Raw genomic sequence first — 18,660 nt, 5'->3', positions numbered from 1 at the left:
TGTACTGCTTCTTGTGCATTTCTACAGCATACACCAAAGAGAAAGGCATATCAGTTATCTCAAGCTCATTAACTAAAAGCTGACCTTTAAGCAAAGACAACCTGATTTATGTTTCTGTATGAGAATAAACAGAACAAAACCAAAACACCCATGATAAAAAAACTGCTTAGAAAAGTCAAAAATAAAATAAAAATATTTGCCAGAGAAACTATGATAAGTAAATGAAGTTTCACTTTCCTGTTTTAACAAAAAGTAAATACTTTCCTTTGTCTTCTAATCTAATAAAGAATAACTTTATTCATTTTAATTAAATTTGTTTTCCTGTGCCCACTGCTGCTCTGGCCTTGACCTCACAGCTGACTTGTGAAGACTGACACACTGTATGCTTAATCTGTCGGCTGCCCCACATGTAACCCCACCAGAGACAATAAATCCCACCGAATAAAGTCGTTTCTCCTTCTGTCAACATTTGCCAACTTTATGAAATATCAAACTGATTCAACATGACTTGGAAATAAAAAAGAAAACATATTTTTTTCCTTTCCAATTTGAGCTCACTTGATTTTCAGTAATCGGTCACTCACTGCTACTGGCCTTCTGACTTCCTGAAACCAGCTAACATGACATCACCCAAGCAACGGTCACATTCAATTAGAGCTCAAAGCGCAATGGGAGGCCTGAACCCCCACTACTGGGAAATATATCACAGTTATTATTCTGGAAGGAGAGTAAATTTATTGTGAAAAATATCAGACTTCGGTTCACTAAATGGCTGAGACAGAAGCAAATTAGAGCATAGGTCAATCTGACAGATCCATCAAGCTTTATGGACAGCCCCTGCCATCATATCCACAAAATGTATAAAATATTTGCTTTTTTAGAGTGTTGGCACTCTGGGGTAATATAATAGGCTTTTTATTTTTAGAAAGCTTTATGCAATTCAACGAGAGTTATTTTAAGAGAAACAAACCGCATGTAAATCTCAGCAGGACGCTGTGCTGAATGTGTGTGGGCATATCACGTTCTGGTAAAACATCAGTCAGCACAAGTGCACAACATCCAATAAAAGCAAAACCACCTCCTGCTCAGACCTCAGTGTAAAAAATAAATAAAGTTCAAATGAGAACGAAGTGACAAATAAGTGTCTTTTGAATTATCTTACAGTTAAAATACACAAACTCATTCCAAAGTGTCACATCTCTGTTTTCTCTCAGTATTTTGAAACCTGCTACAATTCCCATATCTGAAACTAAATCCTAAATTTTACGTGAAATTTGTATAAACAGAGCGCCGTCTGTCACAAAGGCCAAACGCCTCCTGTCGTTTTTGGACACAATCATCTTGCAAAGGCAAAGTCACTCGGGCTTTGTTGCAAAAATCCTAATAATTAAAGGATTTAGACAATCAATCTCCTGGTGTAATTTCCTCCCTTCTGGCTAAAGCCCAGTGGAGTTTCAGGAAAGCCTGCAGAGGTGAAGGTCATAGACCTACGGGGACGTGTTCAGGAAGTAGCAGCACACAGTGTTGGCTGTAATGAACATCATGGGTGTCAGAGTAAACAACACCACCAGTCACAGCTCAAATCACACTCTCCGTAGAATATTCTGCATTCCCACCTAACACCAACTTGCCTCAGTACTCAGTACTTTCTTCAATACACACTTTCTTCAGTGTGTATAAAAACGTTTAAATGGGGACTGTATGAATAAATATGACAAATTTTACCATATAAGTTATAAACCGCAAACTCAGAAGAACAGATTTTTATTAGTTGATGAATTTAATGAGATAATAATGTTTTTGTGAGAGACTCAAATTGGCCTTTGAGATATAAAAACAAAGACAGCATGTCAGGATCAGTTTGCAAGTATTTAAAACACAGACACACATTTGTATCTCTACCCCCCCCCCACNCCCTACCTCCCCATGACCAATCTGCCTGCCTGTCAAGTGGTTTGAGCCATGCTCAGAGAAAACAGTCAGCCTGTGAGATCTTAAACACAATATGTCTTTCTGTGCCTTGCCACGGGCTGTGTGGACAGAAATGAACCAAAGTGAATCTGAAGCAGTCAATTAAACATGAAACAATATTCCCACAGTGAGTTGCTGTTCTGTAGGTTTGTTTTGTTTCATGCAAAACGTCAAAATGTAACAGGAGGTGAAAGCATAAGAAAGTCCAGCTCCTTCTTTCAGTTTTTGTCATCTGGTCGACCAAGAGGTCACAATTTGCTCTCTGAATTTTCATTGCACGACCACCTGTGAGTTCAGAGAAATTTTATCAAAATTTAAGAGCCAGAGGAGACAGAAAAGCCCAAAATCACAAAACCATTTGTTGAGACAAATTAAGAGCAGAAAGGGAAATATTTGGTTAACTCGACGGCGAACGGTTGTCGGTTTTGGAGCAGTCCACAGCTGAAATAGGGGGGAACAGCCGGCCTTTTGTTTGTGGACAGAATGGTGCACTCAGTGGGGTCACTGTAGGGGGCTCAACATCACAGACACAAGGACACACAAACACACTCACACAAATACACACAACTGCTCACACACACTTACACAAAAACCATAACATTCCTCTGCTTCTATGAATGTTTTATTAACCATGTGAATGGGTCACAGAGTTACACCCCCAAGCATAACTACAGTCTCCATAGACACACACATTCATGCTCTTTCTCACACTCATAACAAGCAGAATGGACTCTCACGTAGTAGAATTCTTGGTCCTCAAACATTCCTCTTACTTGTGTCTGAATTTGGCTCAAAACCAGAAACAGGCAGCAGAGAATTAGTATTTCGAGTAGTTCTTACTGCTAAGCCAAAATATTCTTAGCTAAATGTCAGAATAGCTGGTGCTAACAGCTAGCTAGCACAAACTAATGTTATTTTAGGAACCTGAATATTGGTCTTGTGCAAACTAAAATTAGTAACAACCAGATAAATTAAATTCTTACAAGTTGTATTTATCGTCTCATCTTTATTACATCTTAAAGAAGAGGTCCAATCAGGTCTGAACCGGACCGCTTGGACAAGATTTTATCCAAAATTTAGTCAAACCAACCCAACTTTTCACCCAACAGCTTTATCCCTGCAACTGAGTTATTAAAATAACACAGCAGTTTTTAGTGTGTACAATAAATGCAATACAAAGGTTTCTTTTTGATGATTACAGAATTAAACACCAAAGATTAATTTATATACACAATTCCAAAACTCTTGATAGAATATGATTTAGGTATGCACAGACACTGATCTATAAACACTTTGTGTGAGATGTCAGATTTTAAAACAAAATCATTTTGCGAAGCACCACATACAAAATTTAAGGTTCTGTTCCAACACTTGACCAAAGCATGTTGCAAGGGTTATAGCAGAATCAATCAATTGTTAAATATTTTTGGGAAAACACGACCATTTACTTTCTTTCTCAAACTTGAAACGTTTCAAAAATGTCAAGAAATGATCTAAAATGCAAACATTTGTCTGACTGCAAAAAGTTGTTAACACATCAGTCACTTGAGGATAAGTAGGAAATAGCTGATCCATACCAAACTCCTGGTGCCCACACACAAACATGTAACAGACCCCTGCTGCTGCGCTCCAAAACCAGAAAGTCTCACCCAACACTACAAAGGTGTTAACCTAGGAGCATTTCCAGAACCATCACCCCTTGCACCACACACAGGCGTGTTAATTCCTCGTGCTCCTCCACACCCCCGCAGAGAGCAGAATACATCTCCTGTTTGGTTTGGACAGCCCTACGAGGGGACCTCCGTGTTGAACAAACTATAACACAGTGTGGCCCTGTAACACAGCCTGAGTAGTCAGATACAACAGGCTTCACAGTTCAGTGCTGCTGGAGAGATCAGTGAGTAGCATCAATCCCTCACACCTTTCACTGATAAACCACCCCAGAAGCCTTAAGTCAGTTCATATAAATGTGCAAGTTGTTCAGCAATTCACACTTATCTGATCATCAGCTTCACGTCATTTTCTGAAACATACTGCTGATTTGTCCTGGGTGTACCCCTCTCTCCTGTTTTTCAAGAAAAATTCCTGAAATAAGAAAAAGTAGCATTGTGAGGTCTGAACACTGCAAATGAAACTGAAGTATCATGATTATCAGTGTTTTGATTAGTCAAGGCCAGAGTGCCCCAGAGAAACCTGCTTGGAGTCAGAATGTCTACCAGTGTTATAAAAATATGCTCATCTGTGAAAACAACGCCTGTTTGAGAGTGAAATGTTTTGTTTTATTTCTGCCATAAAGAGAACTGGGAAATATAAGGGTTGTTGCTACTCTCTCAAGGAGAGACCCAGATTACAAGACTGTCCAAACCGTGTAATATCATAATATGATTGTACAAATAACTCTCCCAGCTTAGAGTTCTTTGTTTAGTTATGAAGTAAAATACACACAACATTTTTGGTGAGCAATGCTAGACTTGGATAGAGCTGATTTAAGTCCTTTTTCTGTCATCAAGGACCCAATTGGATTCAAAACAAAAAGTCGTTGAGCTTTTCCATTTAAATCCCCGAGGAGAGCGCCTACGGACAATAGAGCGTATTTCCAAGTACAGAATCCTTTTATAGTTATCTGATTCAAGACTGATTTTCCTTCATTCATCAGCGTTTCTTAAAGGAATGCATATCGCCTCCCTTAAAGGAGAGAGAAAGTAAACATTCACATTGGCCTTGCATGCCAAAAATTCAAACAAAAATCTTGTGCAAGAGTATGTGTTAGGAATGACTCGCAGCTACTACCACAACAAATCTTAGCACAATATTTGCAAAAAAACAGACACAGAGACAATAATAATGCAGAAGAGTAATCAATTATTACTGTGATCACTTTGCCTTTTTTATTTATGATAACTTGTCTTCTTCTTGCTTGAATTTGTTTAATGCAATCACCTCTCCAGAACTGTTTATATTGATCCTGATACTCTGATTTCAAACATCAGTTCAACTCCCTGTTCTTTTCTCTGACATGTTGCATTACACACATGTTAAATCTATTCAAAATATTGACCTATGAGTTCTTTTACATTTTTATCCTTTTTCAGAAGAAAACAACAAGGCAGTCTCATGTTTTATGGCTTGTTATAAGCAGAAAATAAAAGCTCATAGTTGGGCAACTACTTTTTAGTTCTTAAACATAATAACTTACAGAAAAACAATGACATCTTTTTTCGATATTGGACAGCCACAAGTCTTGATTTATTGTGTGGTCATTCTAAATCATTACTAGAGCTTTTACTTAATTTTCAAAGATGACACTCAACCAAGTAGAAATAAAGAATAGCTTATATTAAAAAAATAACCACAGCTGTTAATCATGGCTTGTTTTTCATCACAGTATAAGTCAACAGCATTTGGAAAACGGCAAAGCATTCATGTGTTTGTGTGTTATGACAAAACTATAAAGCATGCCACTTCAGTCGGCTACTTCCCTGTCACAAAAACATGTATGTACACACACATACCGGTACACACATCACAAACAACAGTGTTTTTCAAAGACATCTTGAAAGTAGTTCAGATTTAAGACCTGTCGCTGGTGTGGAAAACGGTGAAAAGGAGTATTCTGCAGGGCCCTTGGGGGCCTGAAAGCTACTAAGTAGCTCTCTCTGTGCGTTCATGCAGGCATGTGTCCATGCATGAGTGTGAGTGTACACACAGATGGAGTGTGTGTAGCAGCAGCAGAGAGAGTGACCCGAGAGGCCCAGCTAGTTACAGCCTCTCTGCTGGAGACCACCACTTTCACAAAACAAGCATTGTTGGCACAGAGCCTCGGACACCGGAGAAACACTGCATGCACACAAATATAGAAAAATACATACATGCCACAGACAAAAGCTTGCTACCCATGTCCTGTTTACCATGAATAAAGTCAAGTTCCTCAAAGAGTGTCAGACTTTCAGGGACAACCTCACACTGTACAAAATGTGTAGCCTTGGTCTAACAATAGCCCCTGGGTGGTTGGTCAGACTATTATTGTAGGTGTTTCTATGCTAATTATGTGTGACTGAGAGCATGTCAAAAGCAGTTACTGGAAATAATGTGGTGGGCTGGAAAATTTGAGATAGAATTACTTTGCCTGTAAAACCCCACAAAAAGTTTGTTGAGTTTTAACAAAGGTTTTGTCTAACCAATGCCAAGCAAAAGTGCTTGTTTTATGCTGCTCTACTGAATCAGCCTCCAAAACAACCCAATAAATATATAATGATGTTCATGAAAATCATCAGCATCAGAGAGAGAGAGAGAGAGGGAGGTCAGCATCATGACCTCCTCTTCAGCTCTGAGCTCTGCAGAGACCTCGTTGGCTAACTGCAGTGTACGTCAGCGACTCTCACCCCTCCACTATAACCCCCTCAAGCCTCTGGCGGTCACACAAGTGTGAAAGTAGCAGCCCCAACTGTTGCCCGGACCAACCCACTCAGCATCCACAGTCGGACAGAGAGGAGGGAGAGCGCGCACCAAGCACGAAGTGGGAGCAGAGGTGCACCATTTGCGCAGAGCCTTTCCGTGTGTGGATTGTTTTTGGCTTGTCTTTGAATAGTTTGGACCTTTTTTTGTTGTTGTTGTTGTTGTTTTGTTTTTAATTTTTTCCTGTTGAATTCATCAGCACTCTACTGATAGCATGATTTCCTCACACCTGTTCCTGCTGGCAGTTTTGAGCTGCATCCCGGCCGCTGCGTCGGTTGCCGTGGACAGGAGTTTCCTCCAACCCTCGCCGGATCCAAGTGACCTGGATGAAGACGTGGTCTACCAGCATATGCACAGACTGTACGAGAAATACAACAGGGGGGACCTCCTCAAAGAAGGAAACACTGTCAGGAGTTTCAAAGCCAGTCAAGGTGTGTGAATTTACGCGGACGTTTTATGTAAGAGCGCCCGAATGCGTAGAGCCAAAAATAAACAGATGCGCGGTCAGAAATGGCCCCCACCCCACCTCCCATATTCTCTCCATGAATGGTTATTAAAAGTGCAACCATCTGACGGGGCGGCACAGCTCGGCTTGACACTCCGAATAGGTGGGATTGTTCGGGATCAGTCTGAGAATGCACCGAAATGGTTTTAGGACGCAGCGGCGCCACTTGCCCGCGGAGTCTGATCAATTACCTCAGACTTGACGTGCACGAATGCATGTGACTCCCTGGAGAGCCACGCACAGTAAAACACAATACAGTAAAGCCTGGGTCGTGCATGATCTCAGTGTTCTGCTCGTTCCTGAAGGGCACGGCTGACTCCTGGATCCGAGAGGCTTAAAGCGCAGCGCGTTCCTCTCTGCCTGATGCTGCTTTTATTAACAAAACTCTCAGACATTTATATCCTACAGAGTTCTCAGATAGTATACTGTAACACGTGCGTCTTTTCACGGCAGAGGGTTGATGTAATCCTAGGAGAGATGTAAGAAACTTTCCACAACTGTGTTGAAACAGTTGATTATGTCTCTGTGTCTGAGCTCAAAGGGAAGCTTTAAGAGGTAAACATTTCCATATGCAGGCTGAATTTGAGGTAATGTATATCTCTTGAGTCAGTCTATACTTCCGCTGAGCTCTCATACAATGAACAATAACTCTGCTGTTGAAGTTCATGTTAATCATGAATATGCAGCTTTTTGCTCACTCCCCCCACACAGCCAGCCACCACCTCCCCAGCTAGATTCTGAGTCTGGTTCCTCTTAAGGGCACCTTCTGAAACCCTACCAAGACGCTGCTCAGTCTGCAACACAAGGAAAAGTATTTAAATGTCCCAGTTTTCAGGAAAGTTTAATCACAGATAAGTGCTTTTGGCTCAATATAATACCACTTTCTAAACACATTACCTTTTGAATTTGGCAAATTTCCTCTTTGGACATTTTATTGTAGAAGTTTGATCTAAAATGGCTGGTAAAAAGCGGGTCACCGAAAGCTCAAATAGCTGAGTTCAAACAAAGTTCAGTTTGTCACTGGATGCAAATGTATCTGTCTGTACATTTTAGTCTCAAAAGCCAAATAACAGCAAAATAATCATCACTTATTTTGGTTAATTTATTGCTGACAAAATCAGAACACAGAAGCAGAAGAAAGATGCAAAACTGTTTCCATGTGAGCCTTTTAAAAATATAACTTTATTGTTCACCTGTCTGACCGACACTGATTGCATGAATGTTTGTCTTTTCAGACTCTACTGACCACAGGACAGTGTACCGACTCAACCTTACAACCTTACAGGACTCCGAGGTCATCCTCTCTGCCACATTCCACTTCCTGCTTGATAAGCACACACATCCAAAACTGTGGTTCTGTAAACGTTTCAAGACCCCATCGTGTCGCTCCACAGCCATGCACCCTTCTCCGTCTATCAGCTTGCTACTTCGCTCCGTCTCTTCTGGGGCAGAGGTCAGATCTGGGTCAGAGGGGTCACTTCTGGGCAATGTGACCTTCTACCCCCACAGGAGAGGGGTGTGGCAGATGAAAGATGTGACCCAGGTCATTAAGGAAGCACGAGACAGGGGTCAGCTGCTGGTGTCAGTTGAAATGGACTTAGGGCAGCAGCACCACAAACACGCAGAAGAGATTCTTTCTGCTGATAGCATGCCCTACCTGTTACTGTATGCTGATGACCAAGCCTTAACAGAGCCGAACAGTGTGGCTGCAAGCCTTCAGAGATATGACCCCTTCAACGAGGGAGCACAACTCCTGCACAGACCTAACTCCTCAGCAAAGTTGAAAGGACGTGTGAGAAGGGAAGCCAATCTGCTCTCTGACCCCATTCAGAACAATGAGCTGCCTGAGGTTGAGTACAAGCCCAGTGGCTATAGGAAGGATGACCTGTGGGAAAGCCGCTGGTACCTTGCACTAAAACCCAAATTTAAATCCGAAATGAAAGAAAAAAAGCGAAAGAGTGTCGAGGAAGTCAAAGCTGTGACTCAACCTCAAGTTCTGAACGAAGCAGAAAGAACACCACGGCTGATCGAAAACGATGCTCTAACAGCTAAAAACCCTAAAGATAGTCACGCGCTCTTTGTCAGTGAGAGGAGAAAAAATGAGCAAAGGAGTGAAGGAAAGAAACACAAGGAGAGCACTAACACTCAGTCACCCATTCTGAGTTTTGACGAACAAACAATGCGGAAGGCCAGGAGGCGACAGTGGGGGAACAGCCATGACAGACGGTGCTCCAGGAGGAACCTTAGAGTGGATTTTGCAGATATTGGCTGGAGTGAGTGGATCATAGCTCCCAAGGCCTTTGATGCCTACTACTGTGCTGGGACATGTGGTTTCCCCATGCCACAGGTAGGAGAACAAACATGTAACATCTGCTAATTGTCTCAGTTAGTTTTTATGAATTTTTAAACATCTGTACACTAACATCGAGCGATATATTTCATTTGCATACATCTCCTCCAGGTGGTGAGGCCATCTAACCATGCGACCATCCAGAGCATCGTGCGAGCCGTCGGGATCATCCCTGGAATTCCTGAGCCCTGCTGTGTCCCAGAAAATATGAGTCCTCTGGCCGTGCTCTTCCAGGATGAATCCAGGAATCCAGTGCTTAAGGTTTATCCCAACATGTCCGTCCAGTCCTGCTCCTGCAGATAGGAAGGTGCTAATGAAAAAAAAGAGCGGGATTTTGTAGGAAAAACTGAAAACAGGACTTCAGTGAGATGGATATGTACGTTTGTTAAGTGGTTTCCTCATCCTGAGAAATAATGTGACTCTGTCCAGAAGTATTCCTTAAGGAACATGGGGCTGAAGAGAAATCACTTCTGTCCCTATTTCCCTGCAGCGGCAGGCTTAAGAGATAAATTGTCTGCTGTCTTTGTTGGCATGTCAAAGAAGTCCGGTAGTTTTTATGCTGTTTGAAACTATACTTAGCTGGGAAAAAGATTTAGGAGCTGTTATTCTTTTATTAACATAAAGTTTTTCAGACAGCTTGGAGTAAGATCATGTTTATTTGCAATCTTTAAATACAGAGACTGTAAATTCAAACCTTTTTAGAGGGCAGCTCATAAAACAGCACACACAAAAAAAGAAAATTGTGGTTTTTGCATACTGTTTACAACTGTACCTTCTTCATTGCACATGCAATGTTCATTTATTTGCAAAAGGTAAAATTAACAGCACATTCTTAATGTTTATTTTATAAAAAGGTTTCTGATAAATTTTAAAGAGCACCTAAAATTAATGTTACCAACTCTTTTTTTTATCCCTTTAAGAATGTTAGAATAAAATCATAACTATTTTTGTATTTTGAATGTGAAATTTGGTTTAAGAAAATTATAACTATAACTAGAATTTGTATGACTATATTAGATGAGACAGTTTTGTACATGTGTAATGTTTAAGTTATGAAAAGTTAGCCTCTTGGAATAAAAATGAAATTAAATCCAAAGTTCTTGTTTGAACATTAATGTTTTAAGCAATATCATTTTGTTTTGTGGGGTTTTTGGAAATTATTTAGGTTTCAATTTTCTGTCAAAACAATCCCAAAAGGGTACAACTGTTTCGACATTGCACAAAAGAAGGAAGGTTCCACCCAGAAATGGTTATAGATCCCCTCAAAGGCCCCTTCAACCCATTATTAGCCCACACCAAAGGCTCAGCTGTCCAGCAAATAATGAGACGGATGCGGCTGTGGATTCATGGCTGATGGAAGAAGCAGGCATTCACCAATCAGGATGTCAGCCACTTGAACTTCAAAACATGGTGACTTCCCCTTTTCTGCTCATTTAAAAGTGTTTTCCAGTGCATGGTTTTCCTCTCAATAGCCTCCTTCAACAGATGTGCACAGACAGATGATCTCAACCTCTTTAACTCCACTGCTTTTTGGCTTTTATGCTCAGTCTGAAGAAAGTGACACTTCCTAAACACTGAGTCAAACTGACAGTGAAATGATGGAGAAAACCATTCGATTATTAAATCCATTACTTTGGTGGCGCAGAGTTAGACATCTGTTTGCAACAATGAAGTGTTTTGAGGTGTGACATAACTGGAGAGAAATATGTGTCAAAGATGGAGATTTTTACTTTGGGAAAGGAACAAAAGGCTGAACCTCCATGTGCATGTACATTGTTAAATATACTTTTACTCAGGTTAGGGGCAGCAGATTGAAGCTCTAAGATAGGGAACAGATGGGGAGCAAATGAACTCCTTTTCATTCAGGGTGCATGTTGATAGAATCCATGTCATGCAGGTATTTCTGTCTTTCTGTGTGGAATTAGCTTGTTGCCCCTTGTCCCACTTTGGGTTTCTATTCCCTACCCCACCACAAAAAAAAAAACAAAAAATAAAATCATGTGTGTTTGATTGGTGAATTGGAAACTAACCAAAGGAGTCTCCACAAGGATGTACCCCAGCTCTCGCTCAATGACAGCTGGAGTTAATGAATGAACTAAAAGCCATTTAACTCAGAGGTAATGACTGGTTCCTGTTTCTTTTTTCATTTTACGGACAAATAGGCAATGGAGATGCAACAGGTGCTTCCGTGATATTTACTGATGAAAAACTGTATTGTGGGTTATAATGAGTAAGCAGGGAACAGATGGAAAGGCAGCACTGAATATTTACTGAGATATTCATTAGTTCATTTATGGATCTGTAATTGCTTTATTCATAAGTGGATCCTGACGACCATAGACCTGCAACATTTGCATTTTCTTTTACCTTTTTTGTGTTTAGATGCATATTAAAGAAACTCCTTTTTTCCACTTGAGCTCATCATGATCTACTTTTCAGTCTGACTGAATTATTTTCAGATAATTATTTATATTTTTACAAAAGGGTTTCAGTATTTATTGTTTTGATAAACAGTTAGTTCCTCCTTTGCTCCAATTACTCGTCAAAACCTTGTGTCCTTAAATTGTTATCTAAAACATCCGTGACCACAGTTTAACTAATGAAGTTATTTAAATTCAATTGGTGTTCCACACTATTACAGTTTATTTGTCTTTAATTGCAAAAATGTAGAAATCTGTTTAACCTTTGAAATAAAATGCTTTTGCTAAAGAATTCCAGATGGATCTATTTTGATTGATACTAATGAAATAATATTATCTTTTACCATTTATGATAAGTTTAATTACATGGGTTCTCTGCAAAACCAGAGCACATAGGAGACTTCATGAGACGTATTTACTGACAAAATATATAGATGTTTTACTGTATCAGGTAATGATGAGAAAATAATCTCTTAAAACATCAAATTTAACCAAGAACTGATCAGAAGTGAGAAGAATTCAGAACTTATGATTTAGTTTTATCCAATTGGAAATGTTCAACTACAAGCCAGCCATTTTATGAATGCACTATTTATAGTCCATCCATTTAAACTACGATGATGACTGCAATTTGAGTTATTATAAACCATGTTTACATTACGTCGCAGCTACAAAGAAGGCTGCCTCAACTGTAATGAAAACATCCACATTTATTTATTTTTCTCTCATTTTCGAACTGATCCCCTTTAAAGTCTGAACCCACAACCTGCCATTAGAAAGTGAACTCCGTGTCAACTGCAATCACACTCACAGGAGAGTTTTTTCAATGGTCTGTTCAAGCCGAGAAAACCACGGTAGTCTTGGCTCGAGCTAATGGCCCAATACGTTTAAAAGCCAACGTGAAATGAGGCAAGCAGGGGAACCAAGAACAATATTTGTTTTTCCACATGATGATGATGGTTCAATTAAAGGAGAGAAATGTAGCCATTATTAGAGAACAGAGGATTTTCTGTTTTCTGTTTCTCTCGTGATTATTGAGGTAAGAATGATAATAATTCTGTTCATCAGAATATATCTTTAATAGATTAATTCTAATCACGCATTCGTTTATAAGTGCCTGTGGTTCTTCTATTTAAAAATCATGTTCTGCTTTGAGAAAGTGTTTAAAAAATGTCCTGTGATTTCTTTTTTGTTTGTTTGTTTACTTTCATTTCAGCCAAAAAGAACATCGTAAGAATATTTTTAAACTGACTGAAGAATAATTATATTGCTGCTGTTTTGTGTTTTAACAGATTTTTACAGTTGTTTTTTATTCAGCCACAGTCACAAAGCATGCAAGTGATTATTTCCAACTGATAATAATTATCCATGATTACGTCTGATCTAGCTCATATTTCCAAGGAAAAGCATGACTCAACCCACAGATGGCTCCAACTGACTGATTATTTCAGTATGTTGACAAAATGACCAAGAGGATGAACTTAGTCAAACAGGTGTACATCAACTGTGTGTGTGTGTTTGTGTGAAAGAAAGGGGGCTTTCAGTACAGACTGATTAAACAGAATCTCAGCTTGTCTTTCCCATGATATTTACACCTTCTTCCTGCCTTACAGACTATTTATGCCCATCAGTCTGCAGCTGAATCTGAACCAGTAAAAAGCTGCCCAAGACTTAACTCCTTATTTAATAAATCTGAATGTAAAAATCACAAATTTAAACTTCTGTGGATTCCATCCAGGTCTGTAGATAAACAACAACTAAACTCCAGTTCCTAGAAGCAACTTTCCTGCAAAATGCAGATGTTTTTTCTGCTCCAACACACCTGATTCAAATGGTTTAATTACCTCCTCAACAGGCCACCAGGTTCTGCAAAAGTTGCTAATCATTCATTCATTTGAATCAGGTGTGATTGAAGCTGCAACATCTAAACCATGCAGGACAGTGGCTCCAAGCTGTAGGGACTTTGATATCTGTGAAGGTTTACTTTTTCAGTTGCAGCTTCAAATTTGTAAGTTATGCTTGTAGATTTTTTTTCATATAGCACACTGAAATATCGGCTCACCTCATGAATTATACATGCAATGTCTCTAATGTGTGTTTTTCCCACAAAGGTCACAACATACACTGTGATTGGTCGAACACAGCATTGCAGGTTTTCCCAAATTTCATGTTTAAATATGAAAATGAGGCAGCTGTCAAAGTAAACACTAATTTGTTTGAAATTCAGAACAAAAATCTAAACAGTTTGCGCAATTATATAAAGACAGTTTGGAATTTGTGGATAAATTGTGCTAAAATGTTGGTGTAAAAGTTTAGATGGTATTTCTTTAAACTATTTGAACAGAAAGCAAAAAAAGTCAGCCTTTTTATCATTGTTTCAAGGGGAAAATGTTCAAGAATTCAGGCTATGGATGATGCAAATTTCTCTGTTAAAACCTTCAGAATGAATCAGAGTGAATTCATTTTGGCTGAGAATTTTGCTGGTAAGATTTAAAGAGTTCATTCAGATGATGAATATCGCCTTGAAATTCTTACATCTAATGATTTCCACGGAGATGATCTGCATGAAAGTTGAAAGAAAAGAATTGCTTAAATGTGAGATTGGCTTATAAAATAAAAATTCACATAAGTGTTTTCTTTCTGTTCTAAAAATGAACTTTTTTGGCAGTAAATGAACTCAAAAGAAAGAACAAAACCTCCTGATCTTGGTATCAGACTATGGGGACAAAATACTCAACACACTATTTCACTTTCATAACTTTTGATTTTTAAACAAATGTGCAAGCAGACTCAATCCACACCTCCTGCACAAACCTCTGATTTGCAGGAGAAATAATTTACACAGGAGGAAAACAAAGTTATGTTTTGACAATCATGATCTATCCTAGAGATTTCTCTGTTTTTTTTCCCCCTCCTGAGTTCCATAAGGCACAAAAAAAATCTTCTGCTTAACATAACAGGGCTACAAGAAAGAAAAGAAAATGCAGTGAGATCTGGTTTGGCGAACCTCTGCCGTCATCTAGTGGACAAACCGTGATGGCTGACAAGTTGGTTATTTAACTACATTCATTAAAAATCTCTTAAGATTAAATTCGGGCGTCATTTGGAAAATAAATAAACGTGTTGCTCCTCTTTGCCCCTCCTTTAGTTATGAGAAGTCATGTGTCTGGACAGGTGGTGCCTCTCTCGGAAGTACTCGTGGCAGATCGGGCAGGTGAGCTTCTCCTCCCTCCTGCGCCTCACCTGAGATTCCGCCGCGAACTCCTTCTTGTGGTGGGAGCGCATGTGGAACACCAGGTCAGAGGTCATGCGGAAGGACAGGTTGCATTTGGCGCACCAGTTCTGCACCGAGACGCCGAACGAGGTGAAAGTCGGCGGAAGGACGGTGAGGGAAGATGTGGTTTGCAGCTGAGCGCCAAAGTTCCTGGACCAGTGCTCTGGTGCGTAATGGAAAGCGTTGCCTAATGGCACCGAGGAGCCTAACGCGTGCACGTCAGCGCTCAGGATGCTGGTCGCCATCAGATTGTTGTATCCCAGCACAGTCCTGCTGGTGAAGCCATCAGCCATCTCATCCACGCGGCTAGGGGGGGCTGTCAGAGCGCTGCTGAGGTGGGGCTGCGGCTCCACTGTGCCAGTTCTTTTACTCGGTTTACAAAAAGCGCTTTTCTGCTCGCCCTGGCTGCTTGACAGAACCACAGAAAATGCGCTGCTGCTGCTGCTCGAAAGCACACCAGACGCCTCCCCTGCCTCCAACCGCGTATCCTCCTCTCTGCCGTGTGTAAAAGTCCCCCCGACTTCCCCACCTTCAGCCAAATCAGCACTTCTGCGTCCCACATGAACCGCTTTGACCCTGTCAGCTTTCAGTTTCCCAGAGGAGGAGGAGTTTGCCGCCGCCTGCTCATGGCCCTTAACGGCTTGTGTAACATTTTCATCGTTGGAAATGTTGGTTTTCTCCAGCAGGACGCTTTTGCGCCACTTGGGGAGCAGGGTCTCCTCGCTTTTCCTCTTTCGGGGTGAACCCTCCGCGTCCTCGTCGGTGCCAGACATTTTGTGCTCCAAATCCCTGGCGATGTTGTGGAAATCTGTCACTCGGTGTTGCCGCTTGACTTCCACGCGCTTGTGCTCGTGGACCTCACGGCTCCATGTGTCGCATTTCGCCTGAGCGCACAGGAATCTGCAATGAGCCACGAAGGGGTTTTCATTTTTGAACACCTGGTGGCACCGTCCACATTTGAATTCTACAAGGGAGGGGAAAAAACGCACGATTTCATTAGTTTCTCTAACGTCCTTCTGGCATTTAAGTTGTGTCAGGGTGAATTTAAATTAGGTAAAAGCTCCGTCTCACCTTGTAGCCCTTTGGTCGTGTCTGTGAAGCCCAGCAGGTGAGACAGCTCCTGGTCGTACCACACCAGCAGCTCTTCCTCCGGCCGGATGTCCCGGGTGGTCCTCACATACAGCTGACCCGCCTTCAGAAAGGCCTCGGTGTTCTGCTCCTCTCCGTTGCGCGCAGCCTGCACGAGCCGCAGCCAGGACAGCACCAGAGCCGAGTTGCGCAAAGCCTCTGGGTCGACCTCAAAGCGTGAAAATCAAATTTTTATTTTAACAAATTCTTCTGTTATGTATTTCAGTGCAGGCTACACTTTTATTTGCTTTTCTATAAAAAATCTATACACGACCAATAGTTTCCTGACCTTTGACCTCAGGGCAGTAGCCTATATGACTCACCCTGAACATGTAGGATTTCGATGTCTTGTCGCAGCACTTCTGAGCTATGAAGGCGATGGTGTCGTAGAAAGTGTTTTGGAGCAAGCATGGACCGAAGCACGTGCCCGCAGGGATGCTGCGCGTCACCACCACGCTGGTGTTGAGGTCTGTTGGATGCTGGAGGAATTTACAGTCACCCGTCCACATGGACCGAGGCAGGGGAGAGTGGTCCATCGTGAGACTGGAAAAGGAACCAGAAACATCAGGTCTTTCAACGCAGAGCTAAAATACTGTCAAGCAAAATAGTATCTTATTGATTTTAATTCAACAAAAAATAAGTTTTAAGCCATATGTGAAAATTTTTTTATGTTAGAAAAAGATATGTTGAATAGAATTTCTTCTTTTAAAATAAAAGTGACAGACCCCACAGGGAAGTGGGCGCAGCCGGTGTTGGAGCTAAAATAATTTCTAACCTTCTTTGTCTCAGTTTTTCACTCGGTTACTCCTTTTGTCTCCGCATCTGGCGCGGAGTCCAACTGCCTCCTCTGTGCGCATAAGTTCAATACGATTTGATCATTTCGGAATAGCAATCAGGCATAGGTTGTAGCTGTTGTTTTTTTCCCCCCCTTTCTAAGATCAAGACGAAGCGAGGAAAATTTTGGGTCGTAAAATTAAATAAAATAAGTGGACAGGTGACGATTTTGTAAGAAAACGATGTGCCCAATTAGAAAAGATCAGCTTTCCTAAAGCGCTGGTTCTACATGGTATCCGTGTGAAGATGGGAAGGATGCTGCATGTGGACTCACCCGCCGGACATGGAGCAGGATGCTGGTTCCGCGGCAGCAGGTGCAGTGGACCTCAGAGACGAAGCTCTCTCCAAGACTTTCCTCTCCGTCTGAATCCTCCTGCGCACTGTCGCCTCTGTCCTCTCCCACCTCCACTTATCCCTCTCCTTACTGAGCAAACTCCAGCCCGGAGCGTGGCGCTCTGTGCGCGCTCTCGCTCGCGCACGCTTCAGATTCTCCTTTGTCATTATTCACAGCTCTTTGGGTGTGTGTGTGTGTGTGGTGGGGGTAATAGGGGACAAGTGATCATTTGAAATAAATTTAGACATTATTAGACCTTAATTTGCACCAAAAGAAAAAAGAAAAAAAACTAAAATGCTGTGGCATGCATGATGTGTAATAACATTTTATATAAAGTCACACTAAATCAGGAGCACAAAGCTGGAGTTTACAAATTGTCATCTTTTAATTAAACATTTAAAATTAACGTGAATTATTCCAACTTGTCTTGGTGTTTAGTCAACGAAACAGTCCACAAATTCTTCAGTTGGAAGACTGTTATCTCCAGTACACTCCTATATGTCCACTTTTTGTCTGTTTCTGTAAAATCAATACGTTAGCCTGCATCACCATCCCACCATGATGGAATGTGGCCAAGGAAAATTGAAGTAAAGTAGACTGCTATAACACGACATGAAGCTGGTGGTCTGGGCTTGCCGCTGGGAAAATGCATTATTCATGTCAGTATGTTTCTGCCTAATGAGCGTTTAATGGTTATTCTGCATCAAAGATTGGGTTTTGGATAAACATCCTTCTGGTTTCTGAGCCAAATTTGTATCATGAGAAAGTAAGAACTCCCGAAAAGCCTTGAAGGAGGACTCTTTGGGAATTTTCCAAATCAAATTATAACAGATGATTTTATTCACATCGGTGAAAAAACACCAGTCGTCGTTTTAATAAAATTAAACCAATTTGGTCAGCTGAGCGATCTACTGTGCAAAAGTTTGAAACCACCCCTGTTTATGTTTCTCTGTTTCCAAGGAGCCAGACTTTCTTGTGATGTATTAAAGTAGTCTTGATCAATATTTCTTTAAGATTTCTGAAAGTCTCAGAGTTTTTCTTTGGACTTTGGCTGCTTTCTGACTCAGTCATTCCAGTCCTTGTGTCTGACTCATTTCATGTGGGTGCTTTCAACAGAAAAGAGAGTGGGCACCTGGAGGACAGAGTTTTCAAGCCTAAAAGAAATATATCTACAGTAGATGAAATCTGAAAACCATAAAACCCAGCAAAGACCTGACACAGGTTCTGAGAAATGCTTTATCCTTTCTTTGGAATCAGCTCTTTGGTGCTAAAATGCTGCTTTTATATCTCAATTTTGTTATTTTTGTGTTTTTAATAGACATGGCTAAAAAAAGTGAACAAACTGTGTCTTTGCGAAAGGCTGCTGGTAACAAAGTGTCTTCAGATTCA

The 18,660-nt window shown here is 40.9% G+C and overlaps 2 protein-coding genes across 3 annotated transcripts; one reads left to right on the top strand and one right to left on the bottom strand.

Moving 5' to 3' along the window:
- Positions 1–6,349: 6,349 nt before the first annotated feature.
- gdf10a (growth differentiation factor 10a) lies at positions 6,350–11,336 on the top strand. Of its 2 annotated transcripts, none has more exons than XM_017412739.3 (4): positions 6,350–6,499; positions 6,626–6,857; positions 8,167–9,278; positions 9,393–11,336. In XM_017412739.3, exons 2-4 carry the CDS (start codon positions 6,641–6,643, stop codon positions 9,582–9,584), a joined length of 1,521 nt encoding a protein of 506 aa, XP_017268228.1. In that variant the 5' UTR covers positions 6,350–6,499; positions 6,626–6,640; the 3' UTR covers positions 9,585–11,336. The 2 variants fall into 2 exon arrangements, with proteins under 2 accessions (XP_017268228.1, XP_017268227.1); XM_017412738.3 differs by having other exon boundaries at positions 6,369–6,525.
- Positions 11,337–14,460: 3,124 nt separating this feature from the next.
- prdm8 (PR domain containing 8) lies at positions 14,461–17,509 on the bottom strand. The gene is made up of 4 exons (XM_017412889.3): positions 17,212–17,509; positions 16,427–16,646; positions 16,047–16,272; positions 14,461–15,939 (listed from the first exon to the last, which is right to left on the bottom strand). The coding sequence occupies exons 1-4, from the start codon at positions 17,436–17,438 to the stop codon at positions 14,846–14,848; spliced, it is 1,767 nt and encodes a 588-aa protein (XP_017268378.2). The 5' UTR covers positions 17,439–17,509; the 3' UTR covers positions 14,461–14,845.
- Between the last annotated feature and the right edge of the window lie 1,151 nt (positions 17,510–18,660).

Source organism: Kryptolebias marmoratus, linkage group LG22 (genome assembly GCF_001649575.2).
Source record: "Kryptolebias marmoratus isolate JLee-2015 linkage group LG22, ASM164957v2, whole genome shotgun sequence".
NCBI classification, from domain to species: domain Eukaryota; kingdom Metazoa; phylum Chordata; class Actinopteri; order Cyprinodontiformes; family Rivulidae; genus Kryptolebias; species Kryptolebias marmoratus.
The sequence above is the reverse complement of the archived record's forward strand: the minus strand, read 5'-3'. Positions and strand labels throughout refer to the sequence as shown.

Coding starts and splice junctions, on each gene's coding strand:
- prdm8 (XM_017412889.3), bottom strand. CDS start 17,438: ATGACAAAGGAGAATCTGAAGCGTGCGCGAGCGAGAGCGCGCACAGAG. Junction 16,647..17,211: donor TCCTGCTCCATGTCCGGCGG/GTGAGTCCACAT, acceptor TTCCTTTTCCAG/TCTCACGATGGACCACTCTC. Junction 16,273..16,426: donor CGAAATCCTACATGTTCAGG/GTGAGTCATATA, acceptor TCACGCTTTGAG/GTCGACCCAGAGGCTTTGCG.
- gdf10a (XM_017412739.3), top strand. CDS start 6,641: ATGATTTCCTCACACCTGTTCCTGCTGGCAGTTTTGAGCTGCATCCCG. Junction 6,858..8,166: donor GAGTTTCAAAGCCAGTCAAG/GTGTGTGAATTT, acceptor TTGTCTTTTCAG/ACTCTACTGACCACAGGACA. Junction 9,279..9,392: donor GTGGTTTCCCCATGCCACAG/GTAGGAGAACAA, acceptor CATCTCCTCCAG/GTGGTGAGGCCATCTAACCA.